The 25,061-nt window shown below is 37.3% G+C and overlaps 1 protein-coding gene and 1 long non-coding RNA gene across 2 annotated transcripts in view; one reads left to right on the top strand and one right to left on the bottom strand.

The window, feature by feature from the left end:
* Nucleotides 1-1,186: 1,186 nt before the first annotated feature.
* The window catches only part of LOC132197829 (uncharacterized), a 35,169-nt gene continuing 11,294 nt past the window's right edge, over nt 1,187-25,061 (bottom strand). The window contains exons 3-5 of the long non-coding RNA XR_009441906.1: nt 2,041-2,111; nt 1,696-1,825; nt 1,187-1,639 (exon numbers count right to left, since the gene is read on the bottom strand). This is a non-coding gene — a long non-coding RNA (uncharacterized LOC132197829). The remainder of the gene's footprint in view (nt 1,640-1,695; nt 1,826-2,040; nt 2,112-25,061) is intronic.
* Nucleotides 22,361-23,746, top strand: LOC132197339 (uncharacterized). Its single transcript, XM_059620575.1, has 3 exons — nt 22,361-22,521; nt 22,576-22,719; nt 23,335-23,746. The coding sequence occupies exons 1-3, from the start codon at nt 22,473-22,475 to the stop codon at nt 23,556-23,558; spliced, it is 417 nt and encodes a 138-aa protein (XP_059476558.1). The 5' UTR covers nt 22,361-22,472; the 3' UTR covers nt 23,559-23,746.

Genomic DNA, 25,061 nt, shown 5'->3' with positions numbered 1-25,061 from the left:
TCAGAGGGATTTGCACACAATGCTTGGTACCATTGTGTCTGCCATTATAGCAGCACTTTCAATGCAAATATCGCTTTTCGCGGAAATAATCCGCGTCTTAGCGCCCAGGAATTAATTAAAAATTATATACAAGACACAAATAATAGATTCTATGCGCGGTTGTTGTTTTATTTAAAGACTTTAGAATCAATTTTGTACCAGCCAATTTATCTTCCCGGCCAGGAAATAATAGCCCAGCGATGTATCGACGTTCCAAATCAATAAAATATACCGTCTATCGACAGCTCCTTTTTCCGCTCTACTTTGGACAGGCACTTGTATGTAGTTTGGGGCGAAACGCTTCTTTCGATGAATAAATTATTCCTGTTTTCGTCAAAAATTCAGCGCCGACAGGCCTGTCGGTTTGCATCTCATTTGGCCGTGTACAATAAAATATGCCCGGAGAGCGGCATGGAGCGGACGGATTTTCGCAAGCTGTATATAATTTGGCGGAATTGAATCGGCACGACGCCGCATTATATTTACTGCGCCTCTTTGCAGACCTCCGAGCAAGATAGACCAAACTTAATTGCGGGGTCTATTTTCTATGGCCCTGCGAATCTAAGAATTCAAAGAAGAGCAGTTCAAAAACCGACTTATCATTTTAGCTATGGTAAATTTTCAAAGAATTTTCAAGTAAATAAATCCAATTAAGTTTTATACTTGCCACAGTGGTTTGCGTGAGGAAATTTTGTAATAATTGTATGAAGTCCTGGTGCTGCAGTAATGCTCAACTCAACATTTGAGTCGTTCCAACTATAAAAATATGAGTTAAATTTACCTTCATATGGTGGTTAGAAGAGCATTGCATAAAATTCCACACATTTCGCATCCTCTATAAATTTTCTGAAACCCTGGCATAGAAACTGCCCTCGACTAAACTTTTGTGTTGATTCAACTCGTCAGATGAGTTGAATTTACCTTCAAGTGGGGGTTCGACAAGCAGATCACGTGACCGGCAGTAAAATCAACTCACCCAGTTAGTTGAATCAACTCAAATGTGAGTTGTATTTACTAAATCTCACCGAGTTTGATGGAACTGTGCTAGGACTTCATAAACGCCAAGATGTATGAATATCAATGATTTGTTTCAAAAAAGGTAAAGATCAATTAATTTAAAATTAACTCTGTTATTTTTCTTTTATTATTTAATTAATTTTTATAATTTTCAGATTTAAATTATGTTAAAATCATTTTTATTAATATTTTAAATATTATTACAATATTTTCGTAATTGCTTCAAGGTAATCTTGTTTAATTGTACTGTATGCCATTTATTAGGATGCATAGAAATTATTATGAATTTAATTAATATTGTGTTTGAAATGTTACATTATTGTAATAACATTCCTCTGCTATATGCGATTTATGGTTCCGAATTTTACTGAAGCCGTTTTGAAGTTAGCTTAAGTGTTAAATATTCATAAAATTTATTACATCGTGCACATAATACAGTGCAGGTAGCAGGCTTTGGCTCACCCCAAGAAGCATTCTTTGGCTCCGCGTTCGGAGCAGTCTGTGGCTCAGCGTAGGCAAAAGTCTTCAGCTGGGCTCGAATGTTGCTTTTGTATGCCTGGTTGTGCTCATAATCATTGGCCACCTGATACAATTGCAAGTACTTAATTGGATTTTTTTTTATCAAAATAAGTATGTTACCTTATTGGGCTCAGCGAGAAATAGTTTGTTCTTCTCAAGCCCCTGCAAGGTCGACTCAATCAGTTTTATTAAATATCTTTCGTCGAACTCTGCAGTCTTTGGCTCTGCGTAGTCGCAATCCTGACATTTTCTTTTAAATTGCAAAAGACGAAAATTTTAATATTAAACATTTGTTCAATCCCATGCTCACAAAAAAATTATTTAAAAAATTTAATTTTCTAAAAATCTTTATATGCTAATGTTTGCTATATGACCTGATAAATCCAACTTGCCGTAAAATGTATTGCACCCTGCGCGAATAATTGATTTCGAGTTAATAACACTGAGAAGGAAAAGTGAACTTACATTATTTAGAAGTTGTAGGTCATCGAAAGAACGACTGGATTTCCCACTTTTCTGGGTGATGCGTTAGAATTCTGAAAATTAAATAAAAATTGGTTTGTCAGTTTGAACTAGTACTTGATATCTAATGATTTTCTGAAACCCTGGCATTAAAACTGCGTTCAACTTATTTTTTGTGTTGATTTAACTCGTATGATGAGTTGAATTTACCTTCTCGCGAAGATTGGACGCGAAGATCATGTGACCCTCAAGCTGTTCGTTTAACCAGGCAGGTAGGTAAAATCAACTCAACACGTTAGTTGAATCAACTCATCAGGTAAGTTGAATCTACTCATTCTTGCTGGAGCTGACAAATGAATGCCAGGACTTCATAAACCTCAAGAGATACGTGCTTAACAATTGTTATAATAGATTTATAGAAATAAAAGATTAACCCTCTATAATAATTTACATATTAGATTCTAAAATGATTGGAAAATTATTATCTCTGTAATAGTATCTCTTTGGACAATAGAACTGTCTTTATATCGTACGTGAAACTCTCATGTTCCTCCTAAAATATTTTTAGTTTATATCGCCGCTTTATTTCAAGCGAATTTTCCTGCACCGGCTTCCAACAATTTATTTCTTCTTTCTATATATTTCCTGATACTTTGTTAAAGATATGTCCCTGTACCCAACTTCTTGGCAGCTTCTTGGTATATTCAACTCAACATTGAGGGTTGCATTTATCTCCGTTTATAAGTTGCGCCCAAGAGAAATCACGTGTGAGCATTCCGTGAGTTTTACGCAGGTATAGGCGAGAAAAATCAACTCAGCATGTTAGTTGAAACAACTCACCAGACGAGTTGAATCTACTAACCCTCTCTGATTTTAAGAATGAGTGCCAGGGCTTCATAATTGATTAGAGACACCGAGGGAAAAAATACAACTTTATTTTATTTTATACGAAAGAAAAATTAAATTTTTATAGAAAACCCTCATTAGCAAAAAATAAAAGGCAGAATCATCGCATACTTTAATTGCAGGTGAAAAAAATATATTATAAATTACTCTATTTTTTCTGCTTCAATATGATGGGCACATCGGTTTTGGAAAAAGAGTTTGATGGCAGAAGTTAGGGTAAAAAATGTTAGTTATTTACTCTGATGAAGAGGGGCAAAAAGCCGCAGAAGACAAATGCTGGTTGGTCTCTTATGCACGCGGAATGCACAGCGCTCCATCAAGGGGGAAAAATAATTGGCAAAAACCTCTCTCGCACGCCACTGGCCACGGCCAAACACTTTTTCCTGGCGAGTATGAAATAAATCAAGCGCCAAAAGGAGACGCTCTCAATTTGACGCCGCGCCAATTCGCGCTATTTGCCAAAGAGGAAAAAGTGGCAGACTGCACATTTACACCGGCGTCCGTAATTCCATGTTGCGAGCAGAGAAAAGGAAGGCCGGCGCGCGCGACAAAAAGCACTTTGCGTTGTTTTTGCCTGAGAGCAGGAGAGCAACGAACCCATTATTTGAATCCGGCGCGAGCTTTGGGGAGCGAAAGGTTAATTAAACGGCGGGCCTAATGATTTAATTAAAAACTAATCATAAGGCACACAAGTATAACTGGGCACGTGAGAATCAAAACAACAATAACTCATCACGGACGATGACTGTGGCGAAACTTGCTCGAGTGTGAAAAAACCCGCGTGACCAGCACGAGCTTCGGAAGAAATTCTGACAAGACGTGACCAACCCTGACTTTGATTATTTATTTCGCTCTCTCCCCCGCGAGCCCGAGTTGGTGCTCTTCGGGGAAACGCGAGTGGCACGCGGCCGCCGGCTGCGGAGAACGAATTTTCGGTGCTTTCGCACAAAGGCCCGGTCCTCGCAGCGGGTTTCCGATTCCGAAGAGACGGCAGGCAAATTAGGCCGTCTCGTGATAAATCGCGGCCACTTCGCTTTCCGTTGCCGAAACAAAACAAACAACACGCTTAGAAATCGCCTGCGCTTCTGTGTCTGTTCGCTTCCCAGGGAGTTGCCAAATGATTAATCACGAGTATTTTGTTCTTTCAAATGGAGAGCGAAATTTGTGGGCGAAAGTTATTATAGGAGTGGACTTTTATTTATATTTTTTATTTTGAATACATGTTATTATATAGAAACTTTCACCTTAATATTATTACCAATTTCTATGTTTTTTTCGCTTGACTTATTGATGAAACAGATGCTATTCTTTTTAAATTCATAATACTCTCTATAGTATCTAGAAATTTAGTTTTCCTTAATTATTGGACCATAACATTTATCATTTGTTCTGTTTACTAAATAAATTTTTTCCAATTATAACGAATATTTTACAACACTCACATGAGGGCATTACTCCACATAAAAAATATTCAAATTAATCTTTAAATATTATATTAAAGAATATATTTTTAATTCTGCCTTATTTTTTTAACACAAAAATAATTGACTTATGAATGTCATTATTACGATGACATTTTTGACAAACCCTGCCTCCTCTATTCGCATTCCAATCTTTCCCTCTTCAGATGACAATATAATAATATAACAGCTGACATTTCATTTCCACTCTCCCCTTATTTTAATTCAGTCGCGGTGGAGGAAAGATAAAAGAATTTCCCCGCGCCGATTGACAAGGCAGCATAAATAAGAATTTCTAATATCGTCTCATCACCGTGGTTGGAAAAATAATAAAACCCTGCGAGAGATGATAAAACCAACCAATGTTGTTACTTCCCCTCGGATGGTCCTTTTCAACAACAGTCGCATGCCGCTCGCGAGAAATGCGAGGAATCCGTGGATGAAAAGGGTACCGCGTGTATATTTTTTCTAATCGCCTTAATTTAATGAGAAATATCTAACGAACCGTCTTAAATTCTTATGTAAAGAGGCATTACGCCGCGAGTCCATTCAAGCTATATCGCTGGGAGTTTTCTTTCCGGCGCAAGACGTGCGTATCTAAAAACACGCATGACTCGGCGGATTCTGCCGCGTTTTTCAAAACTTTGTACACAGACGCCGAGATAAGGCGATGACACATAGTTTGTGTTACTGTAGTGAAATGGATTTGTCCCTGACAGGAAGGAAAATAATGCACACTGCTTGATGCAATTCTCAAACTCTGACTCAGAGCAATTTATTATAGAACAAAAAACGTTTGAAAACAACTGTCACAAATAAATAAAATAGAAATACAAAAGCAACTGATAAGTCGTCGATTCTGTTTTTATAATGATCTTTATAAGATAGAAATTTATCAGCACAAATTTAACTTCAAATTTTTCTTTTATTTTTCAAAGTTAGGAATGTTCTTTTATATCTTTCCAAAATTTAAACTTTTTTATGAATGTTGAAAAATATCAAGTTGAAACTGTTACTTATATAATTAAACTGCGCTAACAATTTACTATCTTTAACTCATTTTCTCATAAGCCCATCTCGTTTACACCAATGTCTAACGTCATGCAAGTTGCATAACTTCTCCAGCAATGAATGTTTTACTAGTTTCTGCAAATAATACAATCAAATTCTTTTTCATTGCAACGTAGAATCTTCCGAAAAAGCTGGGAAAAAACCATTTTTTAAGGAGAAGTAAGCGTTATTTTTTTTTAGAACATTTAAATTTTCTGAATGAAGTAAAATTGATTTATGTTGTATTTTTCATTTTTCAAATGTTCAGCAAAAAAAATTATATAAAAGGAAAATTCATTGCCGATGAGGAAAAAATCACTTGGGTGTAAAACCGAGCAAGTGTGTCTGATGAAATTAGCGGCGCAGACTGCACTTCCTCGGTGTGCGTCTTCTGTGGGTGTTGGTGCATGAGCAATGAGCAAAACAAACGCGCCCCGAGCTGCTCCTTTTTGCCCAAGGAGATGTGGATGACCAACCATTGCTAGACAACCATACACTCGCCCATTTCGCTTTTTTACCACACGATCGAGGCGAAAAACTAAGCCTGAATTTCGTTTGGTCCAATCAGTGGTTCGTAAACGCTTTTTCCTTTGCACGCTTTTCCCGACTCATCTTTGGTTATTACGCGGCGCGGTGTTTGCTCTCTGCTTTTTTTGTACCGCAGGTCGGTGTTTTTGCCCGACGAGCGTTGAAAATTTCTGATAACTTCACACTTTGAATGGGTAATATCGCCGCCGTCGCACGGCACAATGGCAGCCCTTCCACCTGATGACTTTCTCGGTAAAAAATTACCCGTGGCCAATTTTTGTTTGCGTCTCGAGATGGGCATCAGGTATTTTATTCACATATAACTTCGGTGCCCCTGCCTTCTTTTGTCCTCATGTTTGGCAACTGCAGGTATTGCACAAGTTAAGTTGGCCTTCAGGGCTTTCAATTAATATTAAAAAGAGCAGGATATATAAAGAGAGGAAGCTGCAGCAAAGTGCACTGGGCGAGAAAGCAGCGTGGCAAATTTTTAATTCACTTGTTTCCTTTCAGTATCTCGCAAGGTGGCTGCTGCTCAATGGAGCATAGGGGAAATTTCTAAAAAAGATTGATAGTTAAGAATGAAAAGTGATGAGCGAAATTTTGGTGAAATTTCTAGTGATTAAAAGTGAAAATTCACACACGTTGCGACAAATTTAATACAAAACACAATAAATAGAGGCTGAAATTTTCCCCATTTGAAAAATAATAGCCATGAATAATTTTATCAAGACTTTTTTCCCCAGCTTAAGGAAGTTCACTCTCTGTTTTCCTGGGAAATATATATGCATTAGTGAAATTAGCACTTCTCCTCGGATTCAATCTTGATGATGCAGTGTTAGTCCCAAGTGATTCATCCGTTAATTCTGAGATTAGCAGATAAAAACAAAGCGGGAGATTGCGGGGTGCGATATAATAATTATTGGGGAGAGACGAGCATAATTTTCAATTATCAGCACCACTCTGTATGCGATGAAAGAAAAACTAACTCGGTCCCATTTGCAGCTCTCGAGTTTAGCGAAATGGAATGAATAAATCATAGCAGAACAACATTCCGGCCCGTCTCTCTTTTGATAAAACTCATATAAATTGGCCGAGCTTTTGTGTTTTCATAAGGGCAGAGGGAAAACTTGACAAAGAAATTCTACCCTCTTGTGCTAATGTTCTTGGCTGGACGACGGTTTTATTATTTATTTGTAATTAGGAAGCGGCGCACACAATAAATATTGTAAACACCCTTGTAAGCAGCATAATGCTGCGAGTATTACAAGAAATATAAGGTGCGCTCCTAGAGAGGGGATCGCGGGGATTGAGATGTGAATAGTGGAAGGGCAAACAATCGTTACTTATACACAAATAGACTATATATGGCAGAGAAACACAAAATTCTGTCTTTGGTTTGGGGCTCATGCTTGCCAGTGGCAGTAATTGAAATTAAATAAATTTTTATTATTTTGTTTAAATATGAAAAGCAAATTGATCCAAGTTTTTGTTTTTCTCTTTGATTAATTTGTTTAATAAATTTACACATGACAAAATCAAATGAAGTTTAAGAAGTTTATGCACCTGAATTAAAACCCGTGTCTCTGTGCGTCTCTAAAAAAAAAACAATCAGCAGAGAGTTTTGAATAAACAATGCTCTTTTTGAGATGCAAAAAAAATCTATATAAGAATCAGCTCGAGCGGCGCATTTGTTTTTGTTGCGGTCTTTTTTCGTGTGTCATTACAATGAGGATTTATTTTGCATTCACCGGCAGCAGCTTCGTGATGAAGCAACGTTTGTACTTTAGCCAAGGTCTCCTCGCCTTGGAAACAAAAGTCGAATGACTTGAACGCCTGCAGCTCAAGCGAAATTGCACGTGCAAATTTTCTTTGAACTCTACCAGTGCCGAAAATAGAATTCGTGGTTTGGCAAGACTTGCTAAAAAACGTATCATAAAAATTAATTTAATAATATATTATATTAAATAACATTTCATTGTAAAAAAGTTTCTTTATAACTTCACAAAACTATATTTATTTATTTATTTAATTCCTCTTTTATGGAATTATATGTAAGTTTAAATTATAAATATTTTGACTAATTTTTTTAATTAAGTTTTTATATATTTTATCGATAAATTTGGATTTAGAGGGGGAAAAATAAAAAATTCGAAAAAGATTTTTTGTTTAATTTACAAATTTGCAGACATTACAGAATATAATTAAAAAGAAGATAAGTACAATTAAATTGGACATGATAATAGATTCCATTTAAATTAACAGATATTCAGTAAATGAAATTTAATGAAAAAAAAATCATCTCTCTGCTAATTACAAATTATTCTGTATATTGTTGCTTGTCATTCTGCATTATCTCGGCAGACCAGTAGGCCAAAGTGCCAGCGCCGGATTAAACCTAAGCATCAAATCCAGTTATTTCATGCACTGCTAGATGAAGTGAGAGCGATAAGGGCTGCATTTATTTGCACATTGTTCGGTGGCGCAATTACACAGCACGCAGCAGCGCCTCTCCTGCGTTAATTCGGCTGGGGTGAGTCGAGGGGGTGGCGAGGGGAATCAAGCGAGCTGCAGACCAGCATGCAAAAATTTGATTCCGGGCGCGCTGCGTAATAGACTAACAAGTGAAAATTATTCCCCTGATGACGGAATTTATATCATCAAAGCGTGCGCGCACGGTGAGTCATGGTTCGATATATAGATTCAATTTGCTCTCAGCAGCCTGCGGAAAGCACAGAGAGACGGACGGCCAGGGCTCATTTGAATTATTTATTGGGTACCGCCGTCGTAAAAATGCAGCACGTGGCCGCAAAACGAACGCGTGCTGATTAATTTCTTTCAATGCGCCTCCTATTGTGCCATAGGAATCGATCAGTTTTCTGCAACATCTGGATTATTCCTATTCAGATGCAACTCAAAATGATATGTTCACTATTTATAACATTTCTCTCTATAGAAAATATTTCTTGATAAATTTTGTTGACATAAAATCAAACAAACAAGTCAGATTCTTGAGCCCCCTCTGAAAATTTTAACATATAGATCATAATAAAGACAATTTTTTTTTTATTAAATAAAGACAATTTTCTTGATTTTTATTATATTGTAGAAAATTTTTAATTATTTAATATACCATTCTAGTATAATTTTATTATTCTAGTTTTTTTCCATGCATTAAAGGATTAAATATGGCAAAGGGAAAACCCATAAAATGAATGAAAAAGTTTGTTACATTATCGAGTTAGCTCGAAAAGTGCTTTAAAGTACCAACAGTTTTTTTAATAGTAACCTTATCTAGACAAGCAAAGCGGCTTGATGCAAAGGGACGAGAAACATTCACACACTCGCTCTAATGAGCACTCCTTCTCACAACAGTAGCTCTGGGGAGCCATCTCTCCCCCCGAGAAAGGGAAAATTAAAACCATGCCCGAAGTGGAGTTTTTAACTCGGGTTTTTTTTCTTAGTCCCAACCCCTAAGCTCTTCTTCTGCAAGGGGCGATGCGCGGTGTTGATAAGGCGGCCGGGAAAGGTTAAAACATCTGTTTGGAATCAGATGACCGACCTACTCTAATTTCAAAACGCTATTCCAAGGGTGCATTTATTTTTCGCGTGTGGCGTGCGCATTTCTCGCAGACATCAGGGGTAATTGGAAGTGAGACTTTGCTCGCGAGACACGATAATTCGTCAAAAAAGCTGCTTCTGTACTAAAGGAGGAAGACGCGCGACGGCTAATTGGGTTACGAGTTGTGGCTCGAGGTGAAATAATTGGGCCTGAAGGGCGCCGGTTTTGCGGCTTTTTCTTTCGGCAACAGCTGCTAAATGGGCGCCTTTATCAATTTATATGATGACAGGGAACACAAATGAAGAAAGTAATTCTCGAAACGAGATGGGCCAGGTCTCTTAAGGACTAAGGATGTGAAGACGGACGCATAAGGTAGAAATTGAGTAGTTTTGCAGATGGGAGTCCATAGTACATTTTTAAGTTTCAAATTACTATATATGTACCAACAAGAAATTCATATTTATTTAAATTGAAATATTTACTGAACTAATAATTCAAATTTTAAAAGTTAGTTTTTATTGCATTTCTCTGAGGTTATTTGCAATGCAGAGTAATTTTTTTACAGCAATTTGTAATAAAAACTAATTATTAAGTAATCCAAATTTAATTTTATTACAGAGTTCAATCTATTAATGATTTTTCCATTTTGTTTCACTTTGACGAGCCCAGGATTCATTAGCTTTGTTTCTCACCTCGCTCCCTCTCTCTGATGCTTGATTCGCCTTCGCAACAGTACGAGAGCGTAAAAAATATCCACATTAAATCCAATATAAAATTTATTAAACGCCCTTCAGACAAAGAGGATTCTTGTGTAAACGCCAGCCATCAAATTCCAATCAAACGCACATCGCGCGATGCAAATCAAATTTAACGACACTCTTCTTCACACCGCGTCTCTTCTCTGCGCGCTAATTTGAATCGATTGTCTCTCGCGAAGCTTGTTTCCACCCACGCTCTCTTCGTCAAAGGAACGATCTTTTTCCATTTCAATACAGCTCGTGGTGCTTTTTCTTTCACGAGCCATTGCCCGCGCGAGATGTCTTTTGATTGCACGATGGATGGATAAATATAATGCAGAGAAGAACGAGGAGAAAATACAAATGCGCATTTCTCAAACCCTCTCTGCGTGTGCAGTCGTTGGGGTTCTTCCGCTCGAAATGAATTTCCCGCCCTGCGCGAGTGATACATCAAAAACGAGGAGGAGAAAATGAAAATCCGATCGCGGCAAAGTGAATTTAGGAATATAATTTTTTTTTTAATAATCGAAAAGAGCGAGAATTCAAGTGTGAAAACGCGAGTGTAGCCGCGGCGCCTTATCAGCAAGTCCAGTCACGTGGTTACACAACATTAAATTCTTTGTAGCTATTTATATGCCGCGTGTTTCATTCACCATGCAAAGAAATTATGGTCTATTGAAATAAGGGGGACATTGATGGAATATCAAGCGTGAAAAGAGCCAAGCAACTTAGCCCTTTCATCGCCCTCCCCGCGCGTTGTATATTTTGAATCTACCTCCGAAGGGGAAGCGTAACAAAATTTGTATGCTCAACGTGACTCATTGAGATTTTAATTAAAAAAGTAAATTTTGTATCACAACCGAAAAGTTAATTTAAAATTTATTCATGAAAAACGGAGAAAATTACTTCAGTTTTGGTAGGTTATAAAAAAAAATTAATCGCCGTCCCTCTCAACAAGAGCATCATCACTTCTTCAAAAAGAGAGACAAAGGAGCAGCCCCTCAATTTTTCTCTCTTCTTTCCATCAAATTAAACACAAAGAAATTTCCATTCCGCTAAAGCCTCTGCGGACAAACAAACAAACACAGCAGCAATTGCGACAGCCCTTTTGTTTTTGCCCCGCGTGCTGTAATTTTATATTCAGGCTGCAATTTACACACACACTCTCTCGAGCAGACAAAGAGGCAACACACGAGACAAAAAACAACGCAGAGAGTCTAACGAAGGTCTGCTAACTGAAGATGCTCCAACCCTTTTAAACGCAGCAGCTACATATAATGAAGACGTCCCCTTCAAGATAAATCTCGCGGCGGCAGAGCGGAGGTAGTTTTTTTGCGCCGTAAAAAATTTCCCTTCCAGACGGAGCCTGCAGCAGCCCGCATGCTGAATTCCCGTCAAATATTTATCCTTTTCAACTTGCGCTCTCGGTGTGGTACATTTTGCAGCATCCTTTCTTTGAAGCGCCGGGCCATGTGCAAACATCGTGCTTGCATTTGACGAAACGAGCTTCTTCTTCTCTCTCTTGTGTATGAGCGATGATCTGCCGGTGCATTAAAAAATTTCCTTCTGCCTCCAGTGGTGAAAAATTTATAGAACCTTCTTGGCCGGTGGCGCCGCGCGTGATTTCCGAATTGCGTGCTAGATTTGCTCGCACGCGAAAGGGCTGACAGAATAAAATCAAGTAAAAGTCGAGCCTCCGCGTTTGTTATTCTGAGATTTGCCGAATTGCAGATCTGAACAGATTAGCCCGCTTTGAATTCGTGCGCGACCCACTCGACCCGACGCCTGCCAAAGCGAAACGGGCAGCGTCAGGAAGTGGCCGCAAACACACATCAGACATTTATACGTTTGACCGCCTTCCGTGATGTGCGAAAAGTGAATTTGCGCACGCTAGAATGGATTATTCGAGCGGAAATTAAAGTGTGTGTGGAGGCTTACGAAAGTTTTCTTTAAAAAAAATAACCAAAATAATTTTGGTATATATATTTTTCATTCATTTTGCAACCGAAGAAAACTAAATAATATTATGATTATTCAATTAATTTCAATCAAAAAGCTTTGTGAATTTTGAAGTCACAAACTGGAATGAAAAATAAATAGTGTACGTGTCTGTAGTTCAGTGCAGTTGTTGACAAGAGCCCCCTTATCCGCAACAAACTATACCTATCACCTCCAGTTAGTATGAAATCCTTGCTACCAATACCGAAAAATACCGATATCGAAAGGTGCAGGCAGCAAAATCCAGCCAGAAACGACACGAAATCCAGTCAGAATATTAATGTTTTTTTATTAATTAAATTTTCGTCAATTTTCCCATGTTCCATGATGATAGTCCGATCAATAAACTATAATTTGAATTATTTTGCCTTGAAAACATCTTCAAAGATAAACCATATTACTTATCCCAACTAAATTCCCAATCAAATTTCCAACCAAAATATTCCAACCAAAATTCCAACCAAACCAGCGGTGGTTTTACCAAGGTTTCATGACATTCGTGAGGGTTTATAGGTAAAATTACTTATTTTATTCAGGCTCAAATATGAAAATAAATTCTAATAAGGAAAATTTTAAAGGAATGTGTAACCAAATCTCTTCTTATCGATTTGGATATTTGAAGAACTTGAAAAAAACAAAATAATATTATGCATAAAATAAAAAAATAAAAATAAAAATTGCATGTAATTTTTATTGTTAGAAAAAGTTTTGGTAGAAAAGAAAATGTGAAAATCTTCGAAGCAGAAAGAAACCTGTAAAATTTACAATAAAATATTCCTTCATATTTTTAAAATTTATACTACTGCTGCTGATTCTTAAATATACACTGCAGATTGTTTTGCTTCTCTCAATAGTGTAATGAAAGTCATCGCTAACAAGTCTATTTTCACTCTCTCAAAAAAAAAAAATTAAAATTAATAAAAAAAAAATGGAAGCAATATTCAAATTTAGTAGACTACTTTACAAGTTGCATGATTTTGGTAGAAAAACAATCTGCGGATATTTAGAAGAAAACTCAACCCAGGTCTATATCCCAACCAAATTTCCAATCAAATTTCCAACCAAAAAATTCCAACTAAAATTCCAACCAAATCAGCGATATTTCTACCAGGGCTTCATGATATCCATGAGGGCTCACAGTTAGAAATGCTATTTATTTTTATTCGGGCTCATCTGCGCAAATGAATTTTTTATAGATTGTGTGAAAAAAATCTCTATCGATTTTTACGTTTGAGGAACAACAAAGTTCACAAAAGAGCATAATAATGAAATATCAAATGCTTATTTATTTTTTGCTCTATTTTATTATTTTTTTTTATTTTATATTTTTTTAATTGATTTTAATGTACATTTTAAATTCATTTTTGTAGAAATATGATTGGTAGAATAGGACTCTGAAATTTGAATAAATTTCTAAAAAGAACAGAAAAAACTCAAAATCTATTTAATTCATAAAATATTTAATTTTTTATGCTGCTTAAGAGATATTTAAATATAAAATGCAGAATGTATTTTGTTTGCTCTATTATGTGATCTGCCCTCAAGTTTAATTAAAGCCCTCTCGCTTTTCCGCAAAGGTGTCTGAAGATATCAAGCCCAAAGGCTTAAATATTCCTTTTGGTGCTCATTCTTTCTTGTGCGTCAGTTAAGGTTAAAATTCAGCCTCGCTTCTTCCCTTTTCTATTCTGCGAATGAAACTACGCCCACTTTGCTTTTAGACATTTATTTTCGCAACTCTCTGATATGCATAATACACTTGGGCAAAACAAAGTAGCGAACTTTCACGCCCGACACGTCTCTCTTTCTTGCCTTGGCAGTTTTTCGCCAGCACCTTATTAAGTATACATAAAACACGGTGCTGATGTTCCTCTCTGGCTGCTTTTTGCTTTCAAAAAAATCGGACAGGAAATTTCTTCTCTCGCGAACTTCAAAGTTTGTTTACTCTCGAAGGGGCCGTCTGGTCCTTGCGGAAAGTACACATACGCGCTCTCGTAATTAAATTTGCATAAAAATCTGGTCCGCCGGCTCCGGCAGATTCGCGCCTGAAATATGGACCAGATGGCAACGCGAAGATACAAAATATTTTTTCGCGCGCCGTCTCTTCCAGCAGCAGTCTTGAGGCGGCGGACGCCTATCTCAATCATCCGCGGCGAGCCAAGAAAACTAGCTTACCAGTCCCATCAATCACTCCCCAACACGAAATTATCTTCTCCTCCTCCTCATTTTTAATTCTTTTGTGCATGCGAGGGAGATAGTGCTGCTGTCTGTCTTTCCGAATCGAATTAGCTGCCGTATAAAAACAAAAAAGCTGTAGAGTTCATTGTTTTTTAGAGCAGATTGCAAAAAGAAATCAGGCGGCGAGAAATTAATTAAACTGGTGAGCATGGTAATTTAATTAAAAAATGAAACAAAACCACGTTATCATATATAATGCCTAGAGCTAAATAATCTCATTCGCATAAACTAATTACACAACAAGAAATTTGAAACAAATCAAAAACATTTTTAAAATCCAATTATTTGTGATAATTTAAAATTTCCGCTTCGATTCTTAATTTTGAAAGCATTATTTGATCAATGTTCTGAGAAGGAATTTTAACTGGGCATAAAATCATATCACTTTCGTGTCACTCTTTGAAATGCAAGCACCGAGGAAAATTCCTGTGTGTGCCTCGATCACTCTCGGCGCCCCCCAGAGTCCGAGAGTAAACGAAACAAGGAAAATTTATTTCCTAGCTATTTTATAGTCCGTAGGAGGTGTTGGTTTTATTTTCACGCCATCCACGGCTGCAGCAAAGGGATAAACGAGCGATGACCTTCAAAATAAGATCGGGTTAAAGGAGATTCCATTTCGATAAAATGCTCTTTGTTTAGTGTGCTGGAATATTAAACAAAGGAAAAGGTACGTTGATGATGATAATAAATATGAAGTGCTACACGTCCAGATCGGAGGAAAAAATTAAAAAACCCAATTTTCTTCCTCGCGCGCGTAATGATAATGATGATGATGGACCTCTCCTCCGGTTGAGTCGTCGTGATGCGCGTCTCGCGCGCTTCGGATCAAAATATGAACGGACGTTGTAATGCGTGAGAGGTGTGAGGAATAAATAATGAGATTGGAAACACTTTTTATCACAAAATTTTCTGTCGGAAAGGTGGAATTTCGGTTAAAATTGATGTTTGTTATATAAACAAGGCTGGGAGGAGATTTTTTTTATTAAAGCACAAGGCTAAAACTTGACTTTGAAAATTCTCTCCAATAAATTATAGTCCAAAAATGGAGCTTATTAATTTTTTATGAGTTCGTTGCCATTTTAAAGTGTTAATGCACGAAAAAAGAAGAGTTCCCATAAAGAGACGAGAAAAGAATAACGTCATGTAGGACAACGGGTTTCCTTTGGCGACATTTAATTATAATTCCCACATGTCGCGAGGGTTTGACAAGTGCTGGGCATAAAAAGCATAATAGTACTTGTGACTCATTGCTCTTGAAAGTTCACCGACACAAACAACCGCGTGCAAGTGCTAAAGTTGGCGATGAAACAGGCAAGATAAAAAGAAGAATTAGTTCCTTCCTTCCTTCCTTTGTCCGCACCCTTCCTCTTGAAATTACTCGCACTCTCGGGCCATTTGCATATTATGCACCAGCGTTTAATTCTGCACCGCTGCTTTTTGTTTCCAACCCCTTCAGTTGAATTTCAATCAAACCCACGCACGGCTGCAATAATCAAAGACCCACCAGCTCTCAAGTGTTAATGAAAGTTTTGTTTATGGGTGAGAGAAACGTGATTCTTGCACCCCTCCCTCTTATTCAAAGTCCTTCCGAATTTCGTCCAATAAAATTTACATATTGATAGAAAAATATGAATAAATAGAGATAAGACGCGGCTCGTTCAACGATCGGGCAATTAAAAATTAATAACAAAACGCTTGGCCAGCAGCAGCGACTCAATCTCCATCTCTGGCATTAGGAGAATAATAACCATTCTGTGTGGATTATCAAAACGGCTTCCTGGTATTTTATATATAGATGTAGATATACCGACACTTTTGAATATGGAACGTGTGTCAGACCATAAATAACAGCGTTGTTGCGGTGATAATAAGAAATTGTGCCCTTGTTCAATTATGTGGTATTATTTTTGGGCTGGACGACTAACTGACCTTCAATAATAAACTGCCTTCTCGTTGGAATTGAAATTTGATTGTGAGGCCGATAAGAAGAGCAGAAAATGAAGTTGATGCAGCTTAGCTTTTTAAATAAAGTTAACATTTAAATTAATAATAAAAAATTATTACTTTTTAAACTAAATGCTGTTTATTAAATTGAAAAAATTAAAAAAATTCACATGTTTGTTAATTTGTCAAAATTTAAATTTTATTAATCTCATTTTATGTAAATAGTGTTTTATTTTTAGGAATTTGTATATAAAAACCTCCCTGCAGAAACGCTATTCTTAAATCTGTATGTAATGAAAAAAAACTACAAAATAAAGACCAACGGGGATTTTTAATAACTTCTGAAAGATTGCCGGTTTTCCTCTGCCCTGGTTCATTCCGCAAAATCAATTATCCAAAACAATCTGCAATTAAGAGCTGACCGAAACGAAAGAGACACACAATTCCGCCACTCGCGGAGCCTCTCTCCTCTTCCTTCTCCGAGTATTATATTTTTTCTTTTCGTCTTCCAAGATGTAACGGCCCGGTCGACCCGCATCCAACAGAGTCTAATGTCCATCCTTTGAATAAAATGCAATGCTCTTTATCAGCCTGGCTACCGCTCGCTTTTTTTAATTCCTTCCAGCAGCCGGCGGCGATCTAGGCGCGGCTCGGGGCTCCAAAAACACGTACTTCCATTTTTTGTGGTCGCCGACGCCGCCGTGGCACGGCAGCCACATGCACGGCATAAACGGCCGGCGGCCATTCCAAAATGATGATTACCTCCGAAGATGCTCCGCTGGCTTTTGGCCTCGTCATTTCGCTCCATACAATAAAGAAATAATATATACAAGTTTTGATTCGATAGACCGCATGCACCTGGGTACCAAGAGAAAGAAGAATAAATTATTGAGCATGCGAGATCTCTCTCTGTTTCTCTTTTTATATAAAATGTTATTTTTTCCACTCTTTTGTGTGTGTTTTGTGCGTTTGGACTTTGCTGTGCATCTCTCGATGATAATGATTGTTCTCATGCGAAATCATAAATATTAATCTGCCCTTGAGCACGCAACCAAGATTGCGGAGAGTGCTGCTCTGCGAGCAATTGTGGCACTGTGTGTTTTAAATGGCCTTTTGTTTGTGTATCTTTTGTTTTAATGAAAACTCTAGATTTTTTTTTTTTAATTAAGAAAAACAACTTTCGAGATCTGCCATTATTTTTTTGCGGAATGTAATTAGCCTGTTGATTATGTGTGGATCCTCACGAAAAACTTATTTTATGCATTTTGATATATTCGGAGGAATTCTTGTTGCATGTTTTGACGGTTTCTGAGAAATTAAAGACCTCTCTTCGCGACGTTGATAGCCAGTCATTATGTCATTTTTCCTGGTCGCAATCAAAAATGCATTTTCTCAACGCGTTAATTTTTTATGAACTCTGATTTGGAACATTTGTCCGGGGAGCTATATAATTTTGTTTTTCACGCAACTTGGAAGAAGTCCATAAATCTCGCACCTGTTTCTCCCTTAAATTATGAAACATTTAATTTCTCTCCTGGCACCTATTAGAAAATTAAAGAATTCGTATAGAGAAAATTATAGTTCATTTAATACATCAAATTTCCTGAAATTTCATGCCTCTAAAATATGCTCTTGCAATTTATTTAACATTTAATTTGAGAATTCACGGAAAGGCTTAGCGTGAATTTATTATATATTATTTTAATATAGACGTATATTATTTAAAATAATATTATCAAGCCCCGAAATCCACAAGATAAGAAGGGTCATGAAAAATAGCTTTACTGCTTATCAAATTTAGAGTTCCTGAGTGGCAAAAAAAAAATCGATTTTTCTTGTTTGTTGTGAGTTCAGTGCTCTCGGATGTTGATAATATTTCAACTTCAACCCCTCGTGCCCTTTTCAAATGTGGAGTTATTTGTTTGCCTATATTTACTTATCTAAATATGCAAAAGACACTCAGACGTCCGCCGGAAAAATCAAAGTAATACCAAGTCACTGGTTGATATGCCAACAGAAGCTTGGTCGGAACTATTAGGTTGAAAAAAACGAACGGAAATTAATGAGGTCTTTAGTCCGCTACTAATCATAAATGAGCAGACAGCTGACGCCGTCCTGGGTATGAGAGTCGTTATGGATTTTCTGATGATATAACTCGATGGACATATTTCACGTCCCGGCACCACACTTGGAGCTGATGTGGCGTCACTTTTTATTATGCACAGGCCTAGGGAAGGGTTGTTAATAAGCTTTGGGAGGCACATTAAGTTTTAAAAGTGTGTTGGCTTAATTTTAAGATTTATTTCGGGACTGCTTTAAAACGAGTTTTTTTCTAAGTTGGAATGCGTATCAAAATTGATAAATTGGCAATTAAGAAGGAGCATAAACAGCCATAATTGCAGTTAAAAAATACACCATGAGACTGTACTAAATTAAAATTTTATGGATCACGTAATGAAATGCGACAAAATTGTTATGCTGAGCAAACAAAATCGAAGATATTTTAATGCTTAATAAAAAACTGTAATTGAATGATATTTTTTTTTCAAATAAAATTTTTAATAAATTTGACAGAATGTTATTATCACTGGGGAAAGTAATTTTCAGCCACGGATATTTGAGGAACGTCACAAATAAAATTGTGCACGATCTAAACTTACTGTAAGTGGCTCTTATGGCTCTCGGACAGCTTTTATGACTTATTCAAGCAATCTGAGAGCGTGTGCTGTGGCGGAGGAAACTGGTGAAATAAGAGTAAGTGCACATGCTCCACCAGGCAAGCACACTTTCGTGCAATCTCGTCTGGCGGCCACAAGTCGACTGACTTTTCTTCTTGGCGTGCTTGGCGCAATATCCTGATGGCGTCAATTTTCATTTCTCTGCGTGAATTAATTACGACAGCTCGCGCCACTTTCATCCTTTTACGAGCAAAAGGGGTACGCGAAAAATTAAAAGGATAAAAAAAGATAATAAAAAAGCCACCCCCGCATGCATCAGAGCAGCTGGCAGGAAAAGACGATGAGGGTGTATCGTTTGCACGCCAGCATGAGACAAACCCGATGTCATCTCCATCATGAGAGTTTAAAAATTTGTTGCCTGCAGTTGTCATAACCTGGCACTCAACCACACACGCATCTAGAACACGTGTATACACCTGTTAAGGGAGTGCTCGCTAGTCAAAAAATTAAAAAAGGAGGATGCCGCTAATGAGTTCTGGATTTCCTCCAAAATTGCTCAATTTACTCGCAGCAAAGGGGCTTTTTCCTCTCTCCAATTTCTTACTCCGGGGTAATGAAGCCGAAATGAGAAATTATTGCGTCCATCGCGGCAGCCGCACCTCATTTCCAACGCAAACGAGAGGTGACACCAGGACCTGTGCGCCAGCGGTGGATGGCAATTACCATCTCTCTCCATCTATATAGCTCGCGAGTAGCGCGGTGTGCCAAACCGCAAAACGCAGCCGCCGGTGCCCACCAGAAACCGCACGACTTTAATCTTTCTTTTTACACAAAAACGACATACGCGGATAATGAGAGGAAACAAACACAGCACTCATCTTTTTATGACGCTGCAATATCAAGGCTTGTTTGTTCAGCAGCTGAGGAAATTGATAATATGATTTTGTACTGTACAGACCTACAAAAAAAGTGCATCGTGATTTGCCTTGATAAAGCAATATGATTGCAATTATTATCTTTTTCTGAATCATCAAACACTCTGCAAATGATTGCAATCATGAATCGAGAAAAATTATAAATGAAAATATACTTATATCACTTATATATAAAAATAAATAAATACTGCAGATTCTGAAGAAAAAATTTCTCAGAGCTCCATAAAAAAGTTATGTGTAATTGATTTACAATAAGATGAACACATAAATCACTCTACATTGCAGCTGTATTTTGAAAGGTTTTTATAGTTGGCTTCAAACTCACACCACATCTTATCAATAATTTATTAAAGGTTATAAAACACTAATTAAATTCACCATCATAATATTAAATTATTATAAACATAATTTTTTGATCTTAGCAAAACAACTATTATATGTTTTTTATTGTCTTAAAATTAGTCATACGTACTTAAATTATCACGAGTCCACGCTTAATTCAAAATTTTAAAACAGTATTAAATTAAGTAATGAAATTATTTTTATAAATTTTGTGCAGGTTATTATTCTTGACTCGTAAATGGTAAAATGATTTTGATTTTAAATTGAGAATTGTGGTTACATTTCTGTAAAGTTAAAGTTAATAATTTGATACGGTTGATCTGATTTTCATTATACGCTTTAATAAATAAAAGTCTAAAAGAAAAATAAGTTTCTTATTGCAGACTTTCCGTTTTTTTTTCTTCTGAAGTTCCCCCTTTAATTTTGTCCAATTTCGCGTAACCATTTCAATCGAGCCTCTAGCAAATTGCTAAAATATCTGATGCAACGTGCGACCAGCCGGCACAAAGCGCGTAATAAATGTAATACGCACTGCACATTGTGTATTGTGGTGCGGGGAAACCGGAGGCGCGCCTAAATTTAATAAACCGAAATCTCCCCTCGCAGAATCCACTAAATTATGCGCCACCGCTCTATGGCAACACTTTCGCGTCTTAAATGACCCGCGTGCGGAACGCAACGGAATATATATTTGCGTGCGTAAGCTGCAATAAAATAGCGAACCAAAACGTTTATTAAATGAATCATTTCATAGAGCTGCGGTAGCAGCAGGTTTGTATCAGTCATATTATGTAGTTTCCCCTCGGCCGCAGCGCAAAATGCGAAAGGGGTTGGTTTTCATTAAAAATAGGCGCTCATCCGCAGGAACTGCAATTGCTCCTCGGCGCACGATTTGGCCTCTCCGGCGAGCGTTTCCTCTCGTAATATATGGCACGGAGAGCGGAAAACTTTCGACCGTTCTTCGGCCCGAGTGCCTTTCCGGCGGGCCATTCATCGCTGCGCGCCGCATATTTATCGCAGCGGGCCTCCTAATGAAATAATAATTAGTTCGTCTAGTTAATTTTGCGCTCCAGCCTCGCCGAGCAGATTAAATTTGCCCTCTCAGCCCGTATGCCTTGTTAGAACAGTGCCGAAATTTTGTTTTTGAAAATATTATCGCGCGCGCACCAGCCGCAATTTTCTCTCCGGCTTATACTCTAATCTTTCTTTTCACGTGCAAGCTATGATAAGAGGATGAGGTGTTGCTCAATTATAGGAAAAAATTAATTTTGATGCGATAGAAGAGATAAACTAATGACGTCCTCTGAAAATTCTTGAATGGCCGGACTTCCACACGGAAAATGTTTTTATGAATCATTTCTAATTGATTATTAGCACAACAAGGAATATCATACATAATATTTATAAGATAGGTTTTTTTAAAGATATTATTTACATTCTCGAAACTATGTAAATCAAACGTTTATTATATGTTACTATTTTTATTAATTCTGAACCATTCTGACCCTATTAGAGCTGCTGCATTGGATGGTAATTTTAATTAGCGCACTTATTGGTTTCAGCTTTGGAATTCAATTATTCTTAATTAATTTCTGAATTTTACCGTTCACATTTATTAAATTATTAATTAAATAATAGTCTTTTAATTGATTTCAGAGAATATTTCTTTCGCATAATATTGTCTTTGTTAAAAGTATTATGTTCCCTCTTTATTGGACAAATAAAATGTGTGACTCTTGAAACTCATAAAAGTCTGTTTTGACTCCCTAAATTTTACTGCAATGGCCACATAAGGAAAATGATCGTATAAATGCAGCGATTTTTACATCACTCTACGACGCAAACTGATAAGACCGCTCTCAAGGTGTGTCTCATGCGGACACCGTGAGTGATTTCCCGTTCTGCGCTCTTCCCCTGGCATATAATCTTTGTTGGTCATATGCGTCACAATCATTCTTTGACAAATATAAAGGCCCAATCAGCCCTCGAGCCTCAGTTCTTTGAGTGACAACTTTGCGTTAGGAAGCAACTTACTCTCTCATTCCTGCACTTTACGGATAAAAATGCAGTACCTTATTGCTCTGTGCGTTTTCGCCCTGGCTCTCCACCAAGGTAGGCGGCTTGTCAGAAGTTTGTGTGCTGTAGTTATTTAATTTTTTTCTGCAGGAGTTGCCCTAGAGTGCTATGTGTGTGCGTCTGCCGGCGACAACGCCAATTGTGGAGACCCTTTCAAGCCAGACTCCAACATGCCCACGTGCAATCTTCCGAACGGAACCAACGCAGTTTGCGTTAAGTCAATTGTGTCTCTCCGTAAGTAAATTTTAAATTTTTAAACGTTTTTTATCTCCATAAGAAACTAGAAAATCTTTTCAATAAATTATTTTGCTAAAAAATCATTTGGCACTGGATTCAATTTTATCCTGTTTTGAGTTCACCTCTGAGTAGTAATATTATATTTTTCCTTTTTATTTCCAAAAATTATTAGTAACTTAATGGCAGTGCAAACACTGCGAACCTTAATATCAGTTAAGATAAGTTATCAATGACTCGCTATCAAAAATATCGCTGGACATATACCCTGGTTTGGTTCACTTGTGAGTTTTAGTTGCAAAGTGTCTTTATTGATTGTATCAGAAGGCAATTACTGCCCAGGTACATCATACATACATTCAAATAAAATTATCAATTTACATAATAGAGAGGAAAATTATCTTAAAAAGAAAAAATTCACATTAATCAAAAGAAGTTTTATGCTTCATTGAAGTTTTCATATTAATATTGTTAATAATTTTTCACAATTATTTTTTAATCTAAAAATTAAGCGCATCTAGTAACAAATTGAAGATGAGAAATTTATTTAAATCATTTTTAAGTAATTTATTCTTAATTTCACAAAAAAAAATATTGATTGTTCCCAATTTTCAGCTTTGGGTGAGTCTGATTTGGTGACCACTGCTAGAAGTTGCGCACCAAATCTTTCCGGTGACCCTTGCGCGGCGATCAGGACAACCATAAATGGCCAGGGTGGAGTTGTGGATCATTGCTCCATTTGCTCGACCAGCCTTTGCAACGGTGCTCCCCATTCAGTGGCGGTTTCTGTGACCAGTCTGATTGGAGCTGTGCTGCTCGCCCTCAGACATGCATTTTAAATTTTGAAACAAATATATATTTAAAAAGTGGAAATCTCATGTACCTTTTCGTCACAAACAATACACGGCAGGTTTTTTATATTGAATTTGTGTCGTAAAAAGTTTGGTGTATAATAAAATTTGATGCCGACTTTCAAGGGATTAGTATCCTTGCGAAAATTACTTTTAACGGCTCAAGGTAAATTAAATTTGCGTTTTATGCTTCTCAGAGTAAGCCCTGATGCTGCGAGAATTACACGCCAAACGATATAATCCCTGTTGGAAATTAATAGACGAAAATGGATTTTGTCGCCTGGGCGTTGAAAGGATAAAAAAATTTAAATCTGCTTCTCTGCGCCGCACAAAGCATGCCGCTCTTGTCCGCAGAGATGCTTTTTATTCTCAAATGAAATCTACGGAATATTTTATATACGCGCTGCTGAATAGGGCAGATTAAGGCAAAAGGAGTCAAGACGACTTTTGAGTTTCAGGAGGAAAAGATCAACACGGCATGCTTAATGATGATGACCACGAAGCCACTCCAAAAGGCTGTTCCTTATTTTTTTTTTATTCCCGCTTTTTTAAGTGTCCCTATATATATGTTATTATTTTTCGTGACTCCAAATAAATGACGCGAAGTGCGGTTGTTTGCATTTGGACATTGTTGCTTCGTGGTGTGGCGACACTTTAATTGTGAGGCGAGAATTCTCCGAGTTGGACCTGCTAGGTTGACACCAACATTTATGCTGCTCGAGCGGAAATTCTCCAAAGTCACGCAACCACAAAAAAAATTATATTCCTTGGAAAAAGTGCGCCGGTAGGAATTTCTGACACTTTCAGGAAAATAAACATCAACAACGTCAACGGTCAGAGAGATCTGATTTCAAACAGCATTTATTTTATGAAACCTCAGTGGACAGACAGAAAGATGATGAATTATTTTTAAAGCCGCGACTTCCATTAGTCGCGAAAAAGGGTCGGCGGAAACATTAGAAATTCATTTATGTCGCCGGGCAGCATATCAAAAATGCAATTAGCCGGTCGCAGAAAAGGCTCATAAACAAAACATCAGCGCCGTATTTGGCGCAGACAGGGGAATTTCATATATAATGTTTAAATGGAACACACGCCGCGGCAGCCGACCGAAATGGGGAGTCATCAAATTGCAAATCCATCACGAGCTGTTTGGGTGCGTCGCCACACAGCAGCTCTCTGAGGAGATGCTGTCAATCTCGCGTTTGGCCCTTTTTTGTGCTCCATTGGCTCCAAATGCAGCAGCTGTCGCCGAGTATGGAATTTTGAATTTTGTATAAATGCGGTGACGCGATTAATCGAAAACCACGCGTCATTTGCCAGTTGAGAGAAATGTCAAACAATACCCATGATTAATATTAAAATCAAATAAATTTTGACGTATAGATTTGGAAATTGATATTTCTGTCAACCTATACACATCAGTATGTCCAAAATATGAAATATTATCAAATAAATCGAATTGTCACATCAAAGCAACTCGACGACGTA

This window comes from Neocloeon triangulifer, unplaced genomic scaffold (assembly GCF_031216515.1).
Source record: "Neocloeon triangulifer isolate White Clay Creek 2 clone unplaced genomic scaffold, ASM3121651v1 ptg000012l, whole genome shotgun sequence".
Lineage (NCBI taxonomy): Eukaryota > Metazoa > Arthropoda > Insecta > Ephemeroptera > Baetidae > Neocloeon > Neocloeon triangulifer.
Note: the sequence above shows the minus strand (reverse complement) of the source record. Positions and strands in the feature narration are given on the sequence as shown.

Excerpts from the sequence above, each read along its gene's own strand:
- LOC132197339 (XM_059620575.1), top strand. The coding sequence starts at position 22,473 with ATGCAGTACCTTATTGCTCTGTGCGTTTTCGCCCTGGCTCTCCACCAA. Across the intron at positions 22,522-22,575 it reads CGCCCTGGCTCTCCACCAAG|GAGTTGCCCTAGAGTGCTAT; the intron begins GTAGGCGGCTTG and ends TTTTTTCTGCAG. Across the intron at positions 22,720-23,334 it reads TAAGTCAATTGTGTCTCTCC|CTTTGGGTGAGTCTGATTTG; the intron begins GTAAGTAAATTT and ends CCCAATTTTCAG.